At 42.3% G+C, this 24400-nt stretch overlaps 2 protein-coding genes across 6 annotated transcripts; both read right to left on the bottom strand.

The window, feature by feature from the left end:
• Positions 1 to 8568: 8568 nt before the first annotated feature.
• acp5a (acid phosphatase 5a, tartrate resistant) lies at positions 8569 to 10801 on the bottom strand. Of its 2 annotated transcripts, none has more exons than XM_056371665.1 (6): positions 10775 to 10801; positions 10070 to 10160; positions 9763 to 9962; positions 9524 to 9648; positions 9068 to 9413; positions 8569 to 8977 (listed from the first exon to the last, which is right to left on the bottom strand). In XM_056371665.1, the coding sequence occupies exons 2-6, from the start codon at positions 10158 to 10160 to the stop codon at positions 8738 to 8740; spliced, it is 1002 nt and encodes a 333-aa protein (XP_056227640.1). In that variant the 5' UTR covers positions 10775 to 10801; the 3' UTR covers positions 8569 to 8737. The 2 variants fall into 2 exon arrangements, with proteins under 2 accessions (XP_056227640.1, XP_056227639.1); XM_056371664.1 differs by lacking the exon at positions 10775 to 10801 and adding an exon at positions 10320 to 10377.
• A 1375-nt stretch (positions 10802 to 12176) lies between these two features.
• LOC130166222 (interleukin enhancer-binding factor 3-like) lies at positions 12177 to 24207 on the bottom strand. 4 transcript variants are annotated; one of them, XM_056371662.1, is made up of 21 exons: positions 23634 to 23769; positions 22854 to 22980; positions 22621 to 22736; positions 22083 to 22194; positions 21440 to 21630; positions 21112 to 21286; positions 20832 to 20985; positions 18818 to 18909; positions 18172 to 18267; positions 17900 to 18011; positions 17723 to 17820; positions 17527 to 17635; positions 17280 to 17420; positions 16481 to 16671; positions 16199 to 16318; positions 15914 to 16045; positions 14198 to 14359; positions 13983 to 14109; positions 13814 to 13852; positions 12911 to 13246; positions 12177 to 12752 (listed from the first exon to the last, which is right to left on the bottom strand). In XM_056371662.1, the coding sequence occupies exons 5-21, from the start codon at positions 21583 to 21585 to the stop codon at positions 12643 to 12645; spliced, it is 2340 nt and encodes a 779-aa protein (XP_056227637.1). In that variant the 5' UTR covers positions 21586 to 21630; positions 22083 to 22194; positions 22621 to 22736; positions 22854 to 22980; positions 23634 to 23769; the 3' UTR covers positions 12177 to 12642. The 4 variants fall into 4 exon arrangements, with proteins under 4 accessions (XP_056227637.1, XP_056227634.1, XP_056227635.1 ...); XM_056371659.1 differs by lacking the exons at positions 22621 to 22736; positions 22854 to 22980 and adding an exon at positions 24072 to 24207 and having other exon boundaries at positions 23634 to 23777; XM_056371660.1 differs by lacking the exons at positions 22621 to 22736; positions 22854 to 22980 and adding an exon at positions 23873 to 24056 and having other exon boundaries at positions 23634 to 23777.
• Between the last annotated feature and the right edge of the window lie 193 nt (positions 24208 to 24400).

Genomic DNA, 24400 nt, shown 5'->3' with positions numbered 1-24400 from the left:
AATGGTAATAAAATGAAAAACCTCTGTGTCATCTTTTAACTGAGAAAATTATATTACAGTAGTGAGTACAGAGACAAATCTGAAAGTAGAGCAGGATTTAATTTCAGTCTTTTCAGTCAGGAAAGTCATTACATTGAGGATTTATTTCTGATGACCTCCAAACAACTAAGAATTTCTTAGCAAAGATTGTGATTTTTCCTTCTCTTTCTGTGTATTTATGTGTGTGGGTGGGTATAATGTGTGTGAGCATTATAGGGGAGAAAGCACTCACTCAGATTGTCTCTTGTGGATTAGGTCATCTGTGTGGGATAGGTTGGGGGAGGGATGAAGGACTGATTGATCGCTGCTGCGATTGGAAGTATAATCCCTCCCTTCCTCTCTCTGTCTCTCTGTGTCACCACCCACAGTCTGGATTATTTCAGCAGAGAGGACACAGCACAGAGCAAAGAGACTCCCAGGCTATCTGAGATGTCCTGATGTCTGTTAGGTACAGGATGAACTGATAGTAGCAACATGGTACTGATGATAGTGAATACTAGTGGTGTGGAAAGATATTAGTGAAACAGCACTGCAGAGATGCAAATGTGTTTTTCCTGGAAGCTGCAAAAACTTGGTCTTGACAGGTGGGTGAATTTATTCACTGGCCTTTTTTTCATATTGGTTAAGTGTCAGAAAAGTAGCTCATCATACCTTAAAAAGTTAATAAAAAGGTAAATTGGAAAGGTAAATTAGTATATGTGTATTACCTTATATTAAAGTCAGATAAATGATCAGACATAAATATTTTATTTCATTTTTAAGCATTAAACCTAATCTAATTTTGACTCTGCTTCTTTTCTTTTAAGGGTGTGACATCAAGCAAGTGGTTAAACCAAACATTTTCTCATTGAATATAATGGAATAACTAAAACTCACTGGAGGCCGCTACTCTGGAAATATGGACAGCTTTAATTACACTGACGAAGGCGGACAGTCATTCCAGTTCTTGGTTCACAATGTGGAGCCTCTGTACAAGGAGTACAAGCCTCCACCCAGGGACCTCATCCAGCTACCTAAATCTCTTGTCTACCTCCTGATGGCCGCCCTGGTTGTGGTCGCTGTTGCTTACGCTATCGTGGGTCACCTCATCAAAGACCTCATGCTGGATATTACAGGTACTGAAGTCTATTAGAGCTACATCAGTCCACATCAATACAGTACTGGATGATATAGTCAGACTATATACTGTAGTATAAATGTACTCATGAAGCTTCCAAGTTCTTATGCAAGCAAGCAAAAAATCTGTGTTATTGATTTATTCCAATATTTATCATATGTGAGGAGTATTTCTACGGCTAGAGTCTGTCATTGGAACAGGAAAAGCAAATGTCTGAGACATCTGTGATCACTGAATTATGGCTGAAGTAAATAAGTAGAAGGACACTTAGAGAGAGCACACCTCCGTAAATGTCAAACAACATACACTAGACTTAAGAGTGGTGACTTGAGAGAAAAAAAAAATTTGTATTCATAGTAAATGATCCGGATCTGCCCCAAAATTTATTGGCTCATGCCCCACCAAGTTTGGTGCAAATCAGTTCAGTACTTTGTGTAAGCCTGTTGACAATGAAACAGAAACAGGTGAAAATATAACCTCCCTGGCAGAGGTAACTATCAGGGGTGTATTGCATGATTCTCTCAACTCAATACACAAGTTGAATCAAATATTGATTAATACTTTGTTTGAGTCACCATTAGAAAATTGCATATTTTGCTAAATATCTAGGTCTTATACGATGATATATGATATTTTTTCACCACATCGAGTTCATGCAGCTCAAAGTGGTTGGTTGGTGATTTTCTTTTGCTATAAATGCTCTGAAATGCACTGAAAATGGAAATGTAAGACACATTCTCAGGCACTCTTTGATTTTGCCTTGTTGAATTTGTGTCACACACATGTGACACCACAATGTTTTGAATTTATAGATGAATTTTAACCATCATTACACCTTTAATACAGTAAATACTGAATTTCAGTTATTGTAGTTCTGATTTACATTCTGCTCTTTATACAACAAAGCTAAATAAAATTTGCCCGTTGTAGCACAACAATAAAACACACCAAAAAAAGGGTAAAATGATTGGAGTAATTCAGCAGACTTGCTGTAAGTTGAATTGTCTATAACAATTACTGTGATTAAGCCAAAACAAAACAATACAGGAGTTTTATAAGTATGGTGAGAATAACTTCTTCTCTCCTTCTCTCCCCGTCCACAGACTGTCTACTGGGTCCGGTCGATGAGGACATTAAAAAAGATGGAGAGTTGGAGGGAGCCAGCCCTCTGCACATGCCACCTGCCCTCTGTCACTCCCACCCTAATGCATTTCACGTGTGGGACCAGGACGACGTCATCATCCCAATGACGTCCCAACACGACAGCCCGCTGGCCAGCCCTCTGATGTCTGTCATACCATACATACCTTCATTTTTCCCCAACTCCCTCAACATGGGCAGCCCGTCCTACAATCAGCCAATCCCGAAGGAGAGTGATGCATGAGGGAGTGCGCCCAAGGCAGTGTTCATTTAGTGCATCATTACTGTCTTTATTTCTCTTTTGCTTTGGGTGTCTTTAGCTGAGCTTCCTTAGCTCCTTGTTTTCACCTCTGACCCACTTTCACCCCTCCACTGTTTAAAGGTGTTGGAAAAAGTTGAACAATTTCTGGGAAAGCAAATCAGTGTCACAGATCCAGCAACGTCACATGACCTGCAGAGACAAACTACGCATTAAGATGTTTTATTTTCCACATTTGACTGGACACACACAAGCAGTGATCAAGGCCAAGCTGGACGAATGGATCTACTTCTGTTGGAGTGACTGATCTCCGGACTTCACCAAGACATAAACTCAGACAGAGCCTGGGATACTATGTGGGACAGCCTTCACTTGTTCATTTTCCCAGTGGATTTGTGCCAAGTTAGCATCGTGATTATTCTCCTTCCAGACTCACTAGTTACATCAGCCCAAGCTGCCACATGTGTTTGGATGTAAGATCTTCCCGAATCTGCCTGATTCAACAAACTTCAGATGTAGTTGAGTTATTAGAATTGTAACCATATTCAACCTAAAATAATCCAAAACTATCATTAGTTTGTAATTATCCATCAACACAGGTGTGTCATTAACTCCAGTTAATCGTATCTCATTATACAGTATACTTTCAGAATATGAATACCTGAAGAGAAATAATGAGGAGAGCTGTGTGCACATCACAGGAGGTTTGTGTTGCAATTATTGTATCAAATAAAGGTGAATGCTGGTGTCGACTGAGATAATGTTTGCTAACACTGTCGTCTCAATCTTATTCTGATACTAAATATATTTTCAGTCTTTAGGAGGATCGGCCTGACTTACTAACTAATAGGGTGGAGTTAATTCAATTAGTGGAGGTAAGCGCTTTAAGGTGACTTTGTGGTACCTTTTTAAAGACAGTCACAGTGTCCATCAAATTGATTCAAAAAATGCCAGCCTCAGAAGTAGAGTAATTACGTCCACCTCTCTAGTTTAGTAAAGAAAAAAAGACAATAATATCATATTTAATGAGAAATTGGATAATTGTTGTGAATGATGTTAAATTGCAGACAATCCCAAAGTAACACAGGTTTCACTCAGGTTCTACATTATAACCTTAATATTGATTTATGATTCACTCAAGTCACATCTGTTAAAATGTGACATTGTGTATTTTAATGCAACTGCAGAGACATGTTATTGTCTGTTTTTGCTTGTTGTTGGCATAAAACACACACACGCGCGCACGCACGCACGCACGCACGCAGAGACGCACACACAGTGTTACACAACTCAAAAAGACAGATTTCAGGGTGCATTTTAAGCAGGATATTGGCTGAGATGCAGAAATGCAGGGATATTAAAAGCACACGAAGGCTGTGACCTCACAAACACGCACACTGCACAGCATCAGCACTTTAATTTATTTCTCATTTCTCTCAGTCTGCGCCCAAATCTGAAAAGATTATTCCACCTTTACTGTTTATCCCCAAACAAACAACGTATTAACGTTTTTTTTTTTTTTTTTTTTTTTAAATAATTTTGGGAGAACTCTCACTGAGGTAACATTGCTCAATCCATCTGTGAAACCCAGAGTGCCTCTATTCAGTGAGGGATTAGGGAGAGAAGATTAGATGAGCAGTTTAGCCTTTAATACAGCGTCCTTTTTATTACTTTTGAGCCGTGGAATTAGATAATCGGACAGCAGCAGCCCAATCGGAGGGGACGGACTTCAGAAACTTACCTTGTTATTTTGGTTGTTTGACAGGTTTGATTGGATCCGGGCAGAGAGGGAGGGACGGGTGCTGAGTGAAGAGCAGAGGGGATGTGAGGAGTCAGGGATGAATGGGGAAGAGATCGAGAGCTCAGCGCAGCAGAGTGGGTCTGACTGACATGTGTCTTGCGTGTTTAGATTATTGGTGGCCTGGGCAGAGGTCTCCATCATGTCGCCGTTGCTGTTTTATGTGGCGGGACTGGCCAGGAAAGGGAAGCTACAGCACTGTGTTGCAGAGACATTCAACATGTTGTAACTGAGGCAAGAGCCGATGATTGTGACACCCTGACAAACGAGCAGATGCAGCGTTGAGTGTGATTGTTATAGCAGCTGTGTGTGTGTGTGTGTGTGTGTGTGTGTGTGTGTGTGTGTGTGTGTGTGTGTGTGTGTGTGTGTGTGTGTGTGTGTGTGTGTGTGTGTGTGTGTGGGTGGGGGGTGCGCTGGTGCAGCCGCACGATGAGGAGGGAAGTGGAAGAGAAATTGAATGATTTATTTTTTTCACTTACTTTCAATTCAAGCAAAAAGTTTAGTTAGAAGAAAGTGGAGACAGTTGACAGCTGCAATACTTCAGACAAACTATACTATGAGAAAGAGAGCCTGTTTCCTCTTTCAGAAAACCAACTAGCAGCATTTTGAAACTCACAGTGAGTTGTAAGGCTGCCTCAAGTTTTATAAAGACCATTCATTTCAGTTTAAAGTTGCAATATTTGCTGGTACCTGTACTTCCTGGGGAACATATTATCTTTGAATCCCCCAAGAACATATTTTCTCTATCAGCTTAGCAAAGAAATAACGTCTTTGGTCATTTCTCCCAATAGATTTGTGTACTTGTGTTTTTCTCTGTGCTCTCCATAGGTGTGAAGTGGTTGGGGGAAACATGATGTCACATATGGTACTACTGAGGACCAATCAGGTTTCCTATTCGGTGCTCTGACAACATGTGTGTTTAAAAATAAACCAACACAGGTGCCTTTATTTGAGGAAATCAACAACGTACAATTTAAATGTTACTTATCTTCAGGTATGACTTGAGGGGAAGGAGGACGGTTTGCTAATCCTATTTCCTGAGGCAGGAGATCTCATGGCTCTAGACTCCACGCTGACACTGTGGGAAATACACTGATGGCAAAGGATCTCTCCAACACGAGCAGAGGGGTTAGGACTTAAAGTGGAGCCAATAAAGACTCAAAGAAGGTCAGAGTGATGAGGTGATTCACCAGAAGCTTCCACACCACACAGCTATGTCGTGTTATCCCACAAAAAAGTAACAAAATGAGGAAGCTGACCCGAGACCGAAACATTTGTGTTGTGTGTCTGTGTTGGGGAATGACTCAGACTCAGCTCAGACTGTACCTGTAACATATCAGAATAATAGTTACGCCAGCTGATCAACAAACAGAGGAAAACACTATCAACATGTGACTGGCTGCTTTGTGAAATCAACCTTTTGTTTATGTTCACCGGGTTCAAAAGACGTTTTGGGATTAGCTGTTGTCTGGGTTTTGAGGTGGAACATGTGAGTGCAGGATTACTGTGCTGCAGTTCTGGACATTTGGTGGCAGGTGGTAAAACCTAAAATACGCTGCTAATAGCAACTGAATCTAGACTGTGACTGAGGGTTTTGGCTGAAAACATCTACCATGGTCACCATAAGTGTGAAGTTAACATTGAAAGCTGTTACAGAGGGTAAATTAAATGCATAATCACAATAGGCTCAGAATTAAATAAAACATTACATCAACCTAGGTTGCATACCAATTATCAATGTCAGTATCAGTCACCTCCATCCCACACTTCATCCTTCACATCTCTCTGGGTCAGTTTCAACCAAGTGGCAACCTCCAACTGAAACAAACGTGGAAGTGCCGATAACTGCAGTTTTTCAAATGGCCACTTGAGGCTGGCTCCAAAATCGAGTCAATCCCAACAGACTTTACAGCAGAAAGTTTGTTTTGGTCTCTATAGCTAATTCCCCCTCGTGGCAACTGTACGGGGGGTGAATTTTTATTTACCTCACCCAGTTTTGATTTTATCAAGGGCGTGGCTGCCTTGAGTGACTGGTGGGTGAGCGTAGGCATGCCACAAACCGGCATGCACCAAAGTCTCGACTCCACCTCTTTGCCCATTTTTGGATTAGCTGGGAGTTAGGTGGAGTGAGGCACTGCCAAGATGGAGACGGCGGTCCGCTGGGTTTCTCATGTTGATTTGAAATCTCATAAAAATTCTGATTGTAAACAGCTATTTTTCGATCATAGTTCATATTTAAACCTATAACAACAGCAACTGAAACAAGATTTGAACACAACGTTGACGTGTCATCGATGTGGTGAACTTATTGGTAAAGAGTTAAACAGCTAAATGTTTAATGTTTATGTTCCCCAGCCAGTGTCAGACTGTGTGTCTGCTGTTTGGGGCTGGTCAGGTCGAGCACAGTGGGTTTATATAGCTGTTCCTGGGGGTGGGGAGCTGCAGATTCAGGTGATAATTCTCTCTAGGTTCATCACTGTGGGTGACCCCTTTCATAGAGTCATTAGCATATATTGATTATAACTTTAACTTTAATCATGAATTTAATCTTTGTACTTGCTGCTAACCAATTGGTACACCCACCCAGGACCCCTGGAGGCGACAGATCAACACATACATGTATATAATTACTGTAAATTCAGATATAGTGTCTAACCATCAGCCTGTCTTACCTGATGTGCAAATCCAGCGAGACCTTTAGTCTGCAGGAAGTTCACGTCATTCAGGGTTAAGTCAGCCTCACCTGTCCTTTATCCTCAGGTGACAGCTTACCCCCGGCCGACTTCTTGTTGTCATTGACTCACCTCTGTAAGTCGAGGTCTCAGTTTGACGATGCATGACACCAGCAGACTGTAACTCATCCTAATTGGATCAGGACATCACCTACCAACAGTCAGTAATCCTATAGTAGCCAAACTGTGGTCAAGACAAGAAAAACACAGATAAAATGTCTCTATGGTATTACATTACATAATACACACCAGCACACTATAGTTATTTGTATTCATTCAATTTCTCTGTGCAGAATTAAAATACCCCTTACATCATACAGACATTAAAGACAGTAGAGCTCAACAATTCAACATGTCAGCAGGAGAGAAGGGAGAAAAAATAGAAACCCGTCTGTTCTGGACTATGCTTCGCTCCCAGGTTAATTGTCATTGGTCGGTTGAGTTTATCCTGGCCGCAGTCACTGCCAATCTGCTGTCATCCAGCCTAATCCTCTGTTGGCCGGCCGGGTGGTTCTCTGTGTGACGGACAAAAGAACAGTGACTGGAAATCTTGACCTCTCCTGTCCTTCAGCAGCAGCTAACCATGTCAGCATTTAAATTCTGCATGTGGGCTCCTGCAATGAGCATAAAACTAATGTAGGATCAAACTTTGTCAATATAGAACTCAATATAAAAAGCAGTTATTTTGAAAAATCAGTCATTTTAAATTTTGCACCATAATCCTTATTTGAAAATGTTTAAATCACATAACTGTATATTCAACTCCAAACCAGTTATTGGTTTTGCTTTGCCAAATTGTGTAACCACAGAATCAGCAGGCAGGGTGTCAGGCCTGACAGAGTGTTATGGCTCAAATATCCTCAACTGGAAGTTCATGGCATATTTAACAGTCACCTGGAGAAGCACAGAACAAAGTAGACACTGTTTATCCTCATATTTACAACACTGGACCTATGTGACTAAGGAGACCACAAACATGGTACATGTGAATAAACGCCACAGCCTATTCCAGGTGTTCAGAGTCTGACACTGTGGGAACCACCTCAGGCAAAAGATAACTGGACACCAGCATCATTAAAAATGTGCCAAAATAAGCCTAAAGCAGTCCCTGTTTAAGTCACACATTGGATGTACACTGTTATACTTAAGGACCCCCCACCCCCCAAGTTTGCCCTGGACAAATGTGCATCATGTCCATGTGCTCAAATGACTGACTAACTGCATGAAATTTTACATTTGCGTAGATGGAGCACTTTAAAATGCACCAACTACTGGCTCAAAGTGAGATGAGGTGTAGATTCAGTCAGCGCAGAGGAAGGCTGCAAGTGTACCAGACTTCAGTAAAACTGTCTACACTGAAGCAAAACAGATCCATTTGCAGCAGAACACAAAGCAAATGAAAATGATGCACTAAGCAAACCATTAAAAGAGATAAGTGGTAGAAACACGAGTCACAAGACTGCAACTAAACTGGCAAGACACATTCTTTACAAACCACATTTATTCTTTTATCACAGTAAATTTACATGTAAAAAGTTGATTCCCTTTAAAACAAATATTAATGCCAGAGTTTAAAATACAGGATTAATAGCCATTACACTGTAGACTGATACTGTATGTGCTTGACAACATGACTGTTCCCGTTTGCTCATCTATTCAAACTTCCTTTGAGCGAGGACGGTGCGGTAGAGCGAGGTGCCTTTGGCCTGGAAGAAGGTCATAATCATCTTGTTCTTTGTGACCTCCGCATGGACAAAACCTCCCAGCGTTGAAGCTTGGCCGGTGAAGAACTTCACTGAACCTTTGGGAACGTGGTGCCAGTGACGGACATCAGGATCAAGGAAGTTTCCGGCTCCACTCACCACGTAGCCGACACCGGACTCTTCAATGTACTGTAGAGGGGGAAGACAGTGGGATTGAAGAGCGTTTTTAAAAAAAAAGTGTCATCAGAAATTTACCCAACACATTCTGCATGTACAAACCTGCAGATTGTGGTCGTGGCCGCAGAGGTAGGCGGTGGCCTTGTATTTAATAAGCAGAGGATGAAGCCTCTGCAGCAGACACTCTGTGGGCCCGTGTTCGGACACAGACCACACAGGGTAGTGCCCGGCCACCAACAGGAAGTCAGCCTTAGACCGAGCCAGTCTCTCCTGCAGCCAAGTCAGCTGACGGTTGGCATCCACCTCACGGAGGGGGCCTCTGGGCTTCTCGTCTGTGTAGTCGTCAGAGTTGCCACACAGCATGATGGTGTCGAGCATGATGATGGTCAGGGTCTTCCCAGTGTTGGGGATGCGGAAGTTCAGCTCGTAATAATAAGACGGAAATTTCCTGTGAATCAGTAAACAAAGCTCAACTAAAATGTTTTTAGTTGAACACTTACTCTAAATGTCATAAAAATAGCATTTGAGGATACAACTTTTTTTAAAGTTGCTCCTTACCATCTGTCAGATTTGCGGCTGTAATCAATCTGGGCTTTGACGTTCCCTGCGTGGTCGTGATTACCAGCAAGCACATACCAGGGGACTCTGAGAGACTTTGCAGTGTACACAGACTCAAAAGTGTCCTGACAGGAAGAGTCAAAAAGAGAAACCGAGTAAAAACCAAAGCCACCAGTTTGCTTCATCACCACTTTCTTTTCACTGTTTGCAAAACGGCGTTACAGGTTCTCTCGACTGACCTTAAACCGAGGAGAATCCACACTGTCCACACCTCTGTAGTAGAAGTTATCGCCAAGGGCCAGAACAAAGTCAGCTCCCATCTGCTCTGCTATCTTGCTCATTTCTCGAGCAGTAGCCTTCTGCACAGCGGTGATGTACGGGGGATAAGGCACTCCACCCCAGTCTCCTAAAGCCAGGAACTTAATGGAGGTTTTGTTGTCTGTGAAGAGAACAGAAGATAAACATCTTAGGAGCTGAGAACCTGAGGAACACACAATGAAAAACATTGCTCAGTCGAGATCAAAGCCGGTATGAAACGATACTTACTGCTACTTTCCACCAGGTCTTGAAAGGCAGTGGGATAGCAGCGGGCCATAGAGATGGCAGCAATTAAGATGGATACCAGTAGAAGCGCCATCTTTAAAGAGAAAACACAGATCTCCGGTTAGCAACAGAACAAAACGCAGCTCAAACAGAGACGTGACATTTGGCTCAAACTGAAAGTAAACTCATATATACGCAAAGAAAACAGAAGAGGAACATGAAACAAGCATGACAAACCACAGCTGCAGCTTACCACACAAGCCTGCGCTGCCTCCGCCTTTCTGCTTTCTCTGTTCACCTCCCCCCCACCGCACTAAACCACTACATGGCCTCTTGCTTTTTATGCTGACAGGTGACTTGTGATTGGCTGCAGTTTGAAGCTGACATGTTCCAGCTGGAGCTAATGGAAGCTAATCAAAGCAGCCATGTGTGCGAGTCTGATAAGGTCAGAGGTCACAGTTTCATTTTTGTCGAAGCATATCTGTATATCTGTGCTTCTTTTAAATAAGATCATAACAGATAACATAACAGATCGAATGACCTTCACCATCCTCAGCAGAGACACTGTAAAACAAAAAGTACAGCAGCATCTAAAGCCTCACTCCACTCCTAGTGAAGAGAAAAGTGGCTGACAAGAAAAACAGCTTGAATGTGTGAAGAGTAGGTGTCGGTGTGCAGAGATAATAATGTCAAAGATAAAGCACTCACTGGAGAGGTGTGCTCAGGATGACCTGACGGGACACTGTCTGTCCTCACAGCGCTCTTCCTGCCCTCCTTTTATCAGCATTCCCCGAGGAGAGGCCGACGGAGGACCAGCCCTGGGACACTCCGCAGGGGCATGATCATTGCTCACTCCCTGACTCAGTCTTGGGACTAGAGGGTCATCGGGGCCACATGTGATCCGCAACGGTTATTATAGCTGGTGTCCAGACTCCGCTTTTTCCACTTCACTGTTTTCCTCCTCCTTTATTTTTTTTTTTTAGATAAATCTTGTGCTTCCATATTTCTGGGATGAATCAAGAATAAGAAATGTAGCCTGCTGAGTTTATTTCAGCGGTCAGACGGCTCATGGCAGGGTCAAACTGTATTACAGTCTCACAGAATGCAGTCTTGTAATTTGTTTTCCACCTTTAAACTTGGGTGCACAGGACTTAATGGCCTTTTCCCACTATAATGAAAACACACATAATTGTCTGCTGAACTGCTCCGAGGCCGAGCAGCTTAGCAGTGCATTATTATTAAATCATTACATGAATTTATCTATTGATCTATCTATCTATCGTATGAAGTGGGAATGTACTATTGCTGCCATAAATCACTTTTCCTCACACAGTGGAAGACAAATCTTTACATGTGAGCCAGTTTGGCCAGTGAAGGACTGGCATTAGATGCAGGTGACAACACTGTTCAGTGTATGCTTACAAATGATAAAACATTGCTTACACTGCTCACACTGACTGAAGGGGCACTCAACTGTGTATTAATAAACTGCCTGTAAATACACTTGTCTGAGAAAACAACCCTGATGGCATCACTTTGATGTCATAGGACTGCAATTTGAAAGATGTACAGACTCATGGGATATGTAGGATTCAAACTAGAGAATAAAAGTCTGGATATCTCTTTCAACCATTCTTCTTTTAAATCACCACAAAATCTATGGAAGTGTTATTACTGTATTTTTCATCTTATATCTCGTTCTCCACCATCTTAATTGCCCACATTATATTTCATGTGTCCTTGTGCTACTATCGATGCCTCCTGGGGAACCCTAGGACCTTTGATCCTACCAGGGGTCAACGAGGCTTCATCACAACATTGTAACAAGACGGCTGGACATATAGACCGTGCATGCTACATGATGATCCTTACGTGCATGCTGGACTGGCTGATGATGTGAAGCCATTTGCAGGATTCATGGGTGTTGTAAAACATTTGCGGTAACACAGATGTGAGGAGTATCTTTGGCATTTTTTAAGGAAAGCTCAAGTTGACCCGAAGACATGATTCAAATCCTGCAGATGAACCTGCTCGACTCTGACCTGAGCTGTAGTAATCAATATCAGAGCTATGCATTTATTTGTGAATTAGCAAAGTGATGGTCGGAAACTTTGCTCCAAAGTAAGAGTCATTTATTTTACGAGAATTATTAGAGCATTTCTATGTGACATGAGTGAATAAATCTTCAGTTTAAAACTATGAGCAGCTTCAAATCAAAACCATATACTGATACACAACCAGTATGTCAGGTTAAAAAACACAACAACATAAAAATAAACCAGGTATGTTTTTTTTTTACATGTCAACATGAACATGACGTGGGTTGCAGCAGTTAAAAGACAACAGGGACTTCAATAAAACATAAACTTGCATCTGTCAACTAAAATAGCTTTTAAGAGACAAGTGAGGTGAAGAGCGACAAAACAAACAAAAGACAAACTGTAAAATTCCAGTTACAGAGACGACACAAGAACTTTTTCTTTTCCTTTTCAGAAGTGGTATCCCTGGATCATGATCGAGGGTGAACAATCAGAGATGGCATAGTGAGGTGAGAAAGGCTGTACATGACATGATGATTAGTAATTCATGTCGCTGTATCCAGAGTATGAGCCCTGGTTTTGTCCTCCGAAGCCCTGGTACATGCTGTACCCCTGCTGATTGCCCCAGGACGACTGGTTTCCCCAGCCTGTGGAACAGGGGAAAATCAGGGGGCATTAATTCTTTTTGTTAATACAGCACATGAATGCAACATTGGATCGTTTTTTAGATGTAAACAAACATCAAAAAAGTAGCATCATTAATTGATAGAAGGGCTGGAGTTCAACTTGTTACACCCTTACTCACCATAATTATTATACACTTGGCCCCCTGTCACTGAGCTGGGGTAAGCGGTGCTGTACATGGAGTAGTCTCCCTGGCCCTCATTCTGACCTTGGGTCAGCATCTTCTTCTTCTCGTCTCCGTACCCGTAGCTGTAGGGGCTCTCCTGGTCGGTGGGCGGAGGCATCGACTGGTAGCTTTCTCCCTTTGTGATGCTGTAGTTGGAGCTGGGGACGGGTGGGGAGGAGTAGGTAGTGCTGCTCTCAGGGTAAAAGGTGCCGTAGCCGATGTTGCTGCCTGATCCACTAGATCCAGGGATTTTGGCCGTGGTGCTGGCTGTGTTGTTACCGTACAGCTTATCTAAAAAAAAAAAAAAACAAGAACCAAGCATCGCTGCTATGTAGAATCATTTGTTTCTTACAATGTCAAATTTTCCTGCAATGGTGAAAAACAAACAAAAGACAAGCTTCATACTATGGCAGCAATTAATAATTATCTTTTAATTGAATGATCTATAATGTCTGAAAATAGTGAAAAAGTTGTCATATTCAAATTGCTTGTTTTGTCCAAAAAACAGTCAAAAACTGCAACAAATAATTGATTATCAGATTTGTTGACAGTTACTTTCCTAGCAACTCTACTAGACCAAACTAGAGAGCATGACAGCAGTATGACCTGAGACATGCAAGATCTGAACAGAACATGTCCAGCTGTAATTATTTCAGGAAATGGGGAATGAGGTGAAGCTTCTCTGTAACTTTAAAGCTTCTTTTTTTCCCCAACAATAATAACAAAAAAAAACAATAGTATAAAAATGTCTATATTTTGTGTTGTTCAGCAGATTCACTAAAAACACAAACAGAAAATATCACAACAGTCTAACGTCAGTCTCCACAGAGCTAACAGAGACGAGCGGTTCATACTTACGATAGCCAGTGCCAGTGCTGCTCTCATAACTGTAGTTGGCTTTGAAAATAATGGAAAGAAATGATAATTTAGTTGATCTCCTCATAGGTGTAATGACGTATATTTAAAAAGAATCCTACTTAATCTTTGTACGGCTAGGCCAACACCTAGCAAGTGTAAAATTCCTTACTCTTGTTATAACTGGGTCCCGAGGGAAACGGTTTGCCTCTGCCCCGGCCGCGACCTCTGTTGGGACCCCAGCCACGGGATCCAGAGTCTGAAGGAATGCCACGAATAGTCCCGAACCCTGGGATGTGCTGTTGAACATGACGCAGCAGAAGAGTTTATGTAAAGTGCCCTCAACAATCAAGTCAACTTGACCCGACCACTAGCTAGATACGTTACCATGTCGGTGTAGGTGACTTTCTTCTTTGAATAATTTCTGTTGGTGTTTGACACTCCATTGTCGTCTGGGAACAGCTTCTCCAGGGCAGCGAGGGCAGCGTAGGCCTTTGCCTCCTTCTTATTGGAGCCTCTCCCTTTGAACTTCTGCCCATCCACCTCCACCTGAGAGGCGGGAACCGGAGAACACATCAAAGTTTTTTTCCTTTTAAAATCGGCATGCATTACTTCTTCAATATTTCTGTCTGTCACAGTGTGATTCTTGTTACTTTCTACCACTAAGAATCAGCAAAGTCAGAAGTTTTAACACTTTACACAAATGTGAAAATCTTCAGTGGACTCTGCAGTGGTCTTCTTCTATGAGACAGACATGCAGACACATTTGATATCAAAGCTGTGACGTGGGGCAGACCAAAGAACTGCAGGCATCACATTAAAGGGGACCTATTATGCTTTTCTCAGTGAGTAACTCTGTCAGGGCAAACCTCACTTTTCTCATTTGTATGAAAGGCCTCGCTGGAGGTCCAGACATTACTTCCTGGTCCTATTGATGTCAATACTTCTCTTGGTGCTGCCCACCTGCAAGCTTGGCACGCCCCCCACACACGGCACAGCACATAACTACTTATGGTGAAGAGTTTTCTTGAGTTTTGTTTTCCACGGCTCCCTCTACTGCTCCAAACATTATAGTGCGAGCCCGCGCAGAAACCACGCACAGTTAGATGCTTTATTTTCACAACGGTTATTGCTGTAGTTCACTCTTGATGTGTCCAAACAACAGCGTCAGTCTGAATTATTATTGTGGATCTGTGATGTTTAACCGTGTTACTGCGACCTGATCACGTTAGTAAGAAGAAGCAGCAGCGAAGATATAAATGCTTAAACTATACCTTCTTAGCTCGGAGAAATTATCCATAATTCAACCGTTCAGTTTGTTTTTCAGTAACTATGCGCACTAAAGTTTAATTCATTCAGCTTTACCTGCATCGTAAACCAGCAGGAGGTGACTCGGGGGAGACTCCCTACCTCTCGACTGTCTGTCTGTCTGTTCCTCCATTATTTATATTACTTTAGTCCGGAAGTGTCCACACGTAAAAAATCAAAAGGGTTTCTTTTCTTAAGTTATTAATATTGTCATCCAAAGTCTTTGCAGACTGTCCGGCTTCTTGATTCGCAGCACTCTCCATATTTCTGCCTCTTCCTGCACTCCGGCTGCCTGACAGTGGGTATGCTCGTTTTCTGCTCCAGTCCAGCTTGTGAAGGTGGGTCAGGTCTGTCATCTTCTGGTTCAGGACTCTGGCTCAAACCCATAAGGCAGAACCAAGCTGCCACAACCGTTTGTTTACACATGACATCTGGAACATGTTGCCATCGTAGTTGCCAGCAAGCTCCTCCAGGGGGAGGAGGGGGGCCTTAAAGAGCCCTGAACTCTAACAGAGCGTGTCAGACAGAGGGTGAAGAGGGTACAGTATAAAATGTACAGCGGAAGAAAAATAATGTCTTTTCAGAACATTAAAGCATGTCAATCTTTTTTAGTCGACACCAAGAATGAAATGATGGACACTAGAAATGGCCATAATAGGTCGTCTTTAAAGGCTCAATTGTAGTATTTGTAGCATTCAACACACAAGTGGAAAGGAAAGGATGAAACCAAAACATAGAAACCTTTGGATCATCATATAGTCTTGTTTCCTGTGTGTGTTTTCTGTGCCGACTCACCTCCATGACAAAACACTTTTCATGGGAGCCCCCCGTCTCTGCAGACAGCTCGTACTTCAGGCTGCGCCGCTTCTCATTTAGCTCCATCACTGGGTTCTTGCCATTTTTGGTCAAGATGGGACCCTGACCGCTCTGTTCACACACAGGAAGTGGACAAACAATGACTGTTAAATACACACGACCATGAGCACTTTGCTCGAGAACATCTTTTTCCTCCTCTCCTCTCAGTTTTTGAAAAGAGGCTTTTAAATAAACCACTCCAGAGGGAGGAACACATCTACATACGTCTTCTGATGTAGTTGAGGACGTAGTAGCAGCTTTTATTGATTCCTGGACTCCTTCACCGTCACCACTGGACTCCGACTTAGATTCTGAGCCTGTTGGAAGACCGAGATCCTGCAGGACCTGTGAATGACAAAAGTCAAAGCATGAACTGACAGGAACACCTCTTCATTCATTTACATGCCCCGTTGGACTGTAACTAAGGGACATGTCTGTGAATCAGTCAGCAAACCACAACAGGAAAACAGGTCAACAGAGGGGCGAAAAATGGGTTTGCAGACTTGCCTTGGTGGCTACGTTAAGCTTGGCCGCTCGTTTGGAAGGCCCAGTGGCCTCGTAGGTCTTCCCATTCAAGTCCACAGCCATTGTGAAGACCGGCTCGTGGACTGGACCAGTTTGAGATGTAAGCCGGTACTCCAGGCCAGGTCTGTACTGGTTCAGACGCATCACAGCATTCATGCTAAAATCATCAGTGACTACAGAGACAAGGAACAGGTAAAGAAAGGCACAAAGAAGGCAATCAAATAATTTCATTCAATCAATTTAGAGATTTGCCTTACAGATAATAAGTGGTAATTTGGCAGCATTTCCTCATTTAATTACTTGTATTCCCCAACACTGGTAGCTTTGAATCATTTATTATTTAATATTTCTTTAGCACATTTACAGAAAAAGGTTGTGTAGTAAAACACCAGCTTTCTGGCAACTGACTTAAAATATTCCAGATTCAGCATTTGCATTGCTGACACCAACTCTGTGTGTCATACACTAAGAAGATAGAAGTCATGTACCCATGTGCATTAACAATCTTTAGCTCCCTTTAAATAGCCCCCCTCTTACACAGAACGGTGAGGTGGAATAAAGGTGCAACATTACCGCTTTGAACAGGTTGTGTAAAACAGGCTTTTTTGCCACTGTAAAAAAAAAAAGTGAATCTATCAGGGGGTTGAAGTTAAAGACTTTGATTTGATTAGGGTCATTTTCTCCTGTTTACGAAACATTTTACACCTGCCAGGTCATGCGTCCACAATCAAAGTGAATCATTTGGCAGTTAAAAGGCTCAGGCCTCACAGTAATTACTTACATGATTTCCTCTGAAATCGCTTCTGGAACTTGAGAAACTTCCTCTGTTTGCTGTTGAGATGGGGCTCGTCCTCTTCTTTCTCCACCTCAGAGTACGACCTCTTAGCTGGCAGGCTGAAAGGACCAGCAGGACCTATCTGAGCTGCAGGAAACGACAGAGACAAGCCTGAGAACAGATCCTTTTCATGAAAGCATGTAATGATTCCTGAGCGACATGAAAAGGGGAGAGATTGCAGATCATTAGGTACCTGTACCGTCTTTGCCACTGATTCCCATTGACCTCCGTGGCTTTATAGGTTTGTAGTCCCTCCCCAACACTTTGTGCATCTGTCCAAATGCACACTGCCTCAAGGCAAACTGTAAAAATATAGAAGTTAGATACTTTTCCAGAGTTCAAAAATATGAGTGCGCTTGTGCTTGCATGTATAAGTGGCCTCATCTTACCTGAGCACTCTGCGTGATGTCTTCACGCTGCTGCAGAGTTAAATGTTCAGTGGCATCAACTGTTTCCTTCTCACATGGATCTTTAATTCCAGGGCCATCTTCGCACACACACAGATAAATTAGTACATTAATGCTGAGGTCAGTGTATGAACGTTCATGCTGGTTTGACAAACTCACCTTCAAGGAGGATTCCAGATGCAACACACTCCAAAACCCTGCGGAAAGATTCGCCTGCTCCCATTGGTCTCTCAGATGTACCAATAGCTTTCTCTACCAGCAGTTCAAGAGGCTGTGTGGGAAAAAAAGGGCAGCTAGTACACAGACTACTTATCAAGATGTTGCTCCATTTAAAAAAACAAAACTGATCACAGATCTAGAAAGGAGTTGGTTTACACACAACTACTTCTTTGTTGCTGCTCTAACATAATGTGCAACAACGGTTTCCCTACCCATCCTGAGAGTGGCATCCAGGTAGGAACACGGTTACACAAGTCCCTCATGATCCGGATCACGACAACGGCAGAACTCAGGTCGCTGACTTTGGCCTGGAGACACAAACAAAAGCCTGTTCAGTGGGAGAAGCTGCAGACTCTGATGTGACCTCACCCCTGTGCTTTCAGGGTTCCCACAAAAAGACCCGGAAAACAAGGCAGGCACAGAAGGTCAGAACAACTGAGCCGTCTCCAGATCAACAACTGTTAAAACTAATATATATGTATAGTGGGGTTCAAAAGTCTGGGACCACTTTCCCATTCATCTGAATGGTAATGCAGTCTCAAACCAATGGACTCCACTGTACATTAGACATGCCCACTTGCTCTTTGTTGTACAGCTCAGTCTGGCAGACGAGATGTTAATCAATCAGATTGGATGCTGCTGTCGATACCAATGATTGATTTAATTCTGTCATTGGTATGGATCAGCAGATCACTCTTCTTACATTCTTCAACTTTGACATTTTAGGATTATGAGCTACATCAACTACAACTGACAGCACAGTTAAAAACTGTGACTCACTCTAAATTGAGATAAAATAAAGAGATCACTCAAAGAAACAGTTCAACCTTAAGTACAAATAAGGACGTGAATGCAAACCTGGAACCACTTGGCGTGGCGGAGAGACGCCAAGGCAGTTAGGCATTTCTGCCTGTCCAGAACGTCCGGCGGATCGTTGACTGTTCGCGTTTCTATTGACGAGGTGGGGTAAGAAGAAAAGGTACAGTTTGACCAAGGGGGTTGGCTCTGTCTTGCAGCTCAGGGAGTAGCAGCTTCCCACAAACCACCAGCAGCTGGGAAGGGGGGTCCCAAGTACCTAATGTGTAATGTTGGTCCAACAAACCAGACAGTCACCTGTCACAGATCCCAGCTAAATCTTCCACAGTGTATGAAAAGTGGAAGCAAAAAAGACTGTCATAGAGACACAGTAGTATTTACAACATTGCATAGCATGTTGTTAATGTATGCACTGGGTAAAAACTACAATAAATACCCCCTTCCCTCAGCCCCTCGGCTTGGGTTTGCTGCTTTCCCCCCCTCCTGAGACAGTGTGTCCAGTTGGTCAAAGGTCCAGCGTTCCTAAAAAACTTGACAAACTAAAAGGCAATCAGTTGTAAATCACAAGCATTTAGAGAATCTACACGTCTGCCCCACACTGCAGCAAAACTGATGGAGTCCCTGTCCCAACACTGGCTTCAGCAGGCCTTATTAAAAGGTTAGAAAACCATAGAGCCATACCAGCTGTGTGCAAGTTTTAGCTCATTTTCTACACTACAATTACAATTCAGCTAATCTACCCTCAACCTTTTGATTTCAAAACTACGCCACGACGAACGGTTGAATGAGCGATAGGAGAGATTAAAACAGTACTGCATGATAAAAGCCAGCATATTCAAATTTTTCTTTACATAAAGTTAAGTCTTGACATGAAATCGGTGTCTTCTTAAGAGAAACAAACCAGTAAATATTATATTTAATGAGTAATACTAATAAGGAAGTCACTACAGTAATGTAATATTATCAAATAAAAATCAATAATCCTAATGAGGAGGATGCAGTTCCACAACAGCTGTTTAAATAGTTCTCATATGCAGCAGCAGCAGCAGCAGCAGCAGCAGCAGCAGCAGCAGCAGCCGCCATATTTGGGAATCATAGGCACATCAATCAGCCCATGACAAACACCAGACGGCTCAGACTGTTTACCAGTGACTATGGAGCGTTTGATTCAATCTACTTGAGCAGACCCTCTTTAATACAAAGTGTCATAGCTGCACCTGATCAGGTCTGACTCACTGTCTGACTCATTGTGGAAGCTATTATACAATTTCAAATGTGCAGCCCCAGTGTGCAGTGTAGTAAATGGACTAAAACTGCACTGAGACCGGTATGGTTCTGTACATGGGGCTTCAGCAAACTCCCCCCCTGACCTTTAAAAGAACTCACTGTAACTTTAGACCCTTGTGTAAATACAGCTCATGCCGATTAACACCGAAGCTCCACAAACACTCCACTAACTAACAAACAAATTCATACATAAACAGACAATCACTTAGGTGTTCCTACTTTTTTTCCTGTCTGGTTAAATTTAAACTCTCTTCTGAGAAACCAAAGGAAACTCCTCTTGCCGATCAGTTTTGCTGCAGCTGGTGCCAAATGTACATGTTCAGCATCAAGTACATGCAGTGCGCGCTTTAACTTGTTATTCTTGAAAAAGCCTTCACTTTAAACATGAAAACAATTCAACAAGAATACACAAAGTTTTTTTTTTTTTTTTTCTATGACTGAGGCAATGTCATTAACAACATGTGCAGAGTGTGTCAGCGACTACAGAGGAAATGTGTTGCTGGCAAACACCAGTTTGTCACAAAACGACGACAGGACTCTCGAGCGAGTGAAGAGCCAACATCCGTTGGTTGTTCACTGGCCTTGGTCTAAGACACTGTACAAGCTCCACTGAGGTTTAATCTGATGATGCAGGTGGCTAACTTGTTTGGTTTGAACTGCCGGAGCAAAGCACAGATCAGTGGAGCAGTATAGTGTCTGCATACCGAGAACACACAGATCAGCCTTGTGGGAGCTGATGTCTAGTTGCAGGCTGGACCGACATATGTACCTTCTTCTTCTGCAGTTTTACTTTCTTGCTCAGTCCTGATGAGAGGTGATGTCAAGTGGATAGTGAGAGTCAGGGCTGACTCCTTTGTACTTGTCACAACAATGGCTGCATCCCCCGGACACTGGCTCACTGTGTACGCCCCAACTGAAATAGCCTGTTAAAAAGAAGAACAGACAGTCAGGAATGCAAAGATGAACTCTTTAAATCTCAAAAACAACCCAATCTTCCAAATCTGTGTTTATGGAGAATGACATAAAATGACTGCAGGTTACATTTCTACCTCTAACTGTTCAGTTAGCTTTTCGGCCACTTGTTGAAGCAGGGTGATGGTAGGTTTGTTGGAACAAAGCAGCACCAGCTCCAGGTCCTTGTCTCCCTTCAGCAGAAGTCCTTTGGCCACCAAGCCGACCCTCATAACCCCACGCAGGACACGCTCTTCAGAATCAGTACTTGGACTGCAAGGAGGAAAAGTATATAAAAAAAAATATATGATCTAATTATTTATATTAATTAGATTTAAAAAAGGACACATGCATTTTAAAACTCATTTGACATACTTTGTAGTCACTTGTGACAACTGGCACAGCCCATTTGGACACCTTGCTTACCTCTGTGCCTCTGTATTTTCTTTGCTGTCTTTTGGAGTATCCATCTGGTCAGACACAGTTTTCAGAGCACACTCCACATGGGACACGATTTTCTGCACCGCCTCCAGCTCTTCTGTTGAGGGGTACACTTCAGAGTGCTTGGCCATCACGTGGCGATCATATGGCGTGCGCACCTGGGGGGATGAAGCCTCCTTCATTGGAAAAACCAGAGAAGCAAGGTTTGTATTGGAGAAAAGATAAACATAGTGTGGATGACAGAAAATGTTCGGCTCATACTGTAATCATATAACCAATCATTTGAAATTGCTCTGTAATGACCAGATGTTTGATTCATCATTAGGAGCAGTTCTTTCCTTACCTACCGATATATTCTAGTGAAACATAACAAGCAAAGCAAACATAGAATTGAGAAGTATAAAATTAGTGGGAATAGTTGAGATAGGCATGATTTAAAAAATTTGGAAAAAGAAAAATTAACATGCACAGGATACAGCTTCCTTGCAGGAGAAGAGTTGTCTTTTTAAACCACACCAGGAAATAAAACGGTGATGAAAAACACTAGATGTTCATTCTTAGAGTGAAAGAAGGAAAAGAAGCCTATGGATTATCAAGTCTTGATCAATTTAGCAGGGGAAAGAACCACCTCATAATGCTGTTTATCCTCAATCTCCTCGATAGCAGCGATGTAGTCATGATACTGTCTCAGCTCCTCCTCGTAGCACAGGCAGTCGTACCAGTAACGCAGCTCCTCGTATCTAGAAGGAGGACGCCACAGAATGACACTGACGACAAGCTCAGATGTTTCAGACAAAAGCAGGTGCTACATCAATGAATAAGTGTGAAATGGGATGTTTGGTAAATGCTAAGTAGCACAACAATCATCATTTTTCATTGACACTTTAAAATGGTTAATAAAGCTTGATCTGTGCTGTATAATAATCCCACATTTAATTCAATGGGCTGTGACACTAAAAGTGTAAACACTGAACCTGAGGAGTACTTTGTGAGTGTGTAGGGATATATTTGTGGTCTTTTTTTCATTTTAATTTATATTCTTTTTTTTTCCTTTTTTTTTTTTTAAATAGTTCATTATCATTTTTTAATTGTTACTGATGGTTGATCTAAAGCTAGGCTCCAAAGCTCGTTTCATTTGCATGAAGCTTGTATCAAACTGCTTTTACCATGTGACTGATGACGTCTGAAGCTTCAAATGTCGCTGAACCACTGGGGTGGGCGGGGAGAGGTTTGAACAGTTCAAACATTGCCAACATCGAGTGGTATGGTTTGCATTTATCACCTGTAATTTAAATATATCTAATTAAAGTACCAGTAACAAATATTGTGTTTGTCTAGGTATCTGAAAGACGCACAATTGGCAAGTCCAGAGGACCCACTACAGCACTGGGTGACTCACAAGCCTGAAAATCCCCACTTCTTTCAGATGACTATGCAATATCTTTGCTCGCCAGCATCCTCAGGGGCATGTGAAAGGATCTTTTCCAAAGCTCCAAGTTCCAAGAAACCGTCTAAAGCCCAGGGCTCTATTTTCAAATAAAACCCTCAGTGAAAACATAAACACACTTTTCCACAACCACAAAAATGCCCCACGTTCAAATGCACATCCACCAAATTCTCTTCTATTTCTGATTGTACAGCACACTGCCGTATAATAATATAATAAAGTTCATTTATATAGCACTTATGAAAATCATTATTGATATTGATTAATTTTATTGTAGAAAATAACAATTTAACCCATTTGCATGTTTACACGATACTGCACATCTGTGAATGTAGGAATAATCACATCTAGTGTAGCATAGCACTCCAATAAATTTAGAACTACATCCTTGATTTAATATGACATTCACTGTTAGGCTCTTATTGCACATACAGAGAGCGAATGAACGAGTGTTGTGCTGACTGCACTCCCTTTGATGGCTGCTGTAGTTTCTGCAAATCTCTAGATGTCACGGTCAGTTCTTTCATCAAAGCTTTAAAGTTTTGGCTCTTTTCCTCAGACAATCAGGAGAAAGCTTCATGAGGCTTAATCCGTCCATCCCCATCATTTGTGTTCTCCTGTCCAAGTTACTTGTGGCTGTGTGCATTTTAATGTAAAGCTGTAGTATAACGCTTAAATGTAGTATATAAATACATTTACTTTTACGATATCTCAGTGTCATTATATTATTACCTATCAAAATCATGCGGGAGGAGCCGGTGGCCCTGCTGGATCAGACTGTCCCAGTACAGCAGCTCCTCATACGCCTGGTGCTCATCCCACATTGGCGTTGCAGCGGCCGCCATGCTGTCACGACTTTCGTGCAGAAGCTACCACCTGTTTTAGCAGCAAAATCCCTTGTTAGCCATTGTGCAACTGGTCGATGACAGGCGGATGATTAAAACATCTGTCCGACAAAAATAGACGTTTACCTTCCCGTCCTCTGTGCAGGGACGCTGCTGCGATAAACTGTGACAGCTAATTAGCTGATGTTTACAACACTGGCCGCCCACTGGCTGTTAGGCAGCAAGCTAACGTTAGCCAGCATGCTAGTACGTTTGGCATTAGAGACGGTCACTTTGTACAATACCGCTGTCTTCAGTCTGTTTCGTTCAGGTAGTTAGGACTTACCTTTAACGAGAGACCTTTCTGTCGTTTCCACCTTTTCTTCTTCTTCTTTATTTTTCCTCCTTCTCCTTCTTCTTCTGTCCGTCATATGGCGCATGACAACCGTTGGGTAGCATTACCGCCACCTACTAAGCTGGAGTGTGGACAGAGACAGGTTTACTGTCAAGTACATTTTAACATACTAGGAATTTGCTTTGGTGTTTTGGTGCATAATCAATCTGTACTCCATACAACCCCATGTGGATTTGCAAGTTAATTAAGTATTTCATTAGTTGTAAAGCCACGTTTAAAGTAGCCCTCTATGAACTTACAATCCATCTCAGTGTCAACTT

Source organism: Seriola aureovittata, chromosome 3, assembly GCF_021018895.1.
Source record: "Seriola aureovittata isolate HTS-2021-v1 ecotype China chromosome 3, ASM2101889v1, whole genome shotgun sequence".
Lineage (NCBI taxonomy): Eukaryota > Metazoa > Chordata > Actinopteri > Carangiformes > Carangidae > Seriola > Seriola aureovittata.
This window is presented reverse-complemented; position numbering and strand designations above follow the sequence as displayed.

Excerpts from the sequence above, each read along its gene's own strand:
- acp5a (XM_056371665.1), bottom strand. The coding sequence starts at position 10,160 with ATGGCGCTTCTACTGGTATCCATCTTAATTGCTGCCATCTCTATGGCC. Across the intron at positions 9,963-10,069 it reads AGACCTGGTGGAAAGTAGCA|ACAACAAAACCTCCATTAAG; the intron begins GTAAGTATCGTT and ends TTCTCTTCACAG. Across the intron at positions 9,414-9,523 it reads AGCCGCAAATCTGACAGATG|GAAATTTCCGTCTTATTATT; the intron begins GTAAGGAGCAAC and ends ACTGATTCACAG.
- LOC130166222 (XM_056371659.1), bottom strand. The coding sequence starts at position 23,746 with ATGGCGGCCGCTGCAACGCCAATGTGGGATGAGCACCAGGCGTATGAG. Across the intron at positions 22,195-23,633 it reads CTCCCGCATGATTTTGATAG|ATACGAGGAGCTGCGTTACT; the intron begins GTAATAATATAA and ends TCCTCCTTCTAG. Across the intron at positions 20,986-21,111 it reads AGCTAACTGAACAGTTAGAG|GCTATTTCAGTTGGGGCGTA; the intron begins GTAGAAATGTAA and ends TCTTTTTAACAG.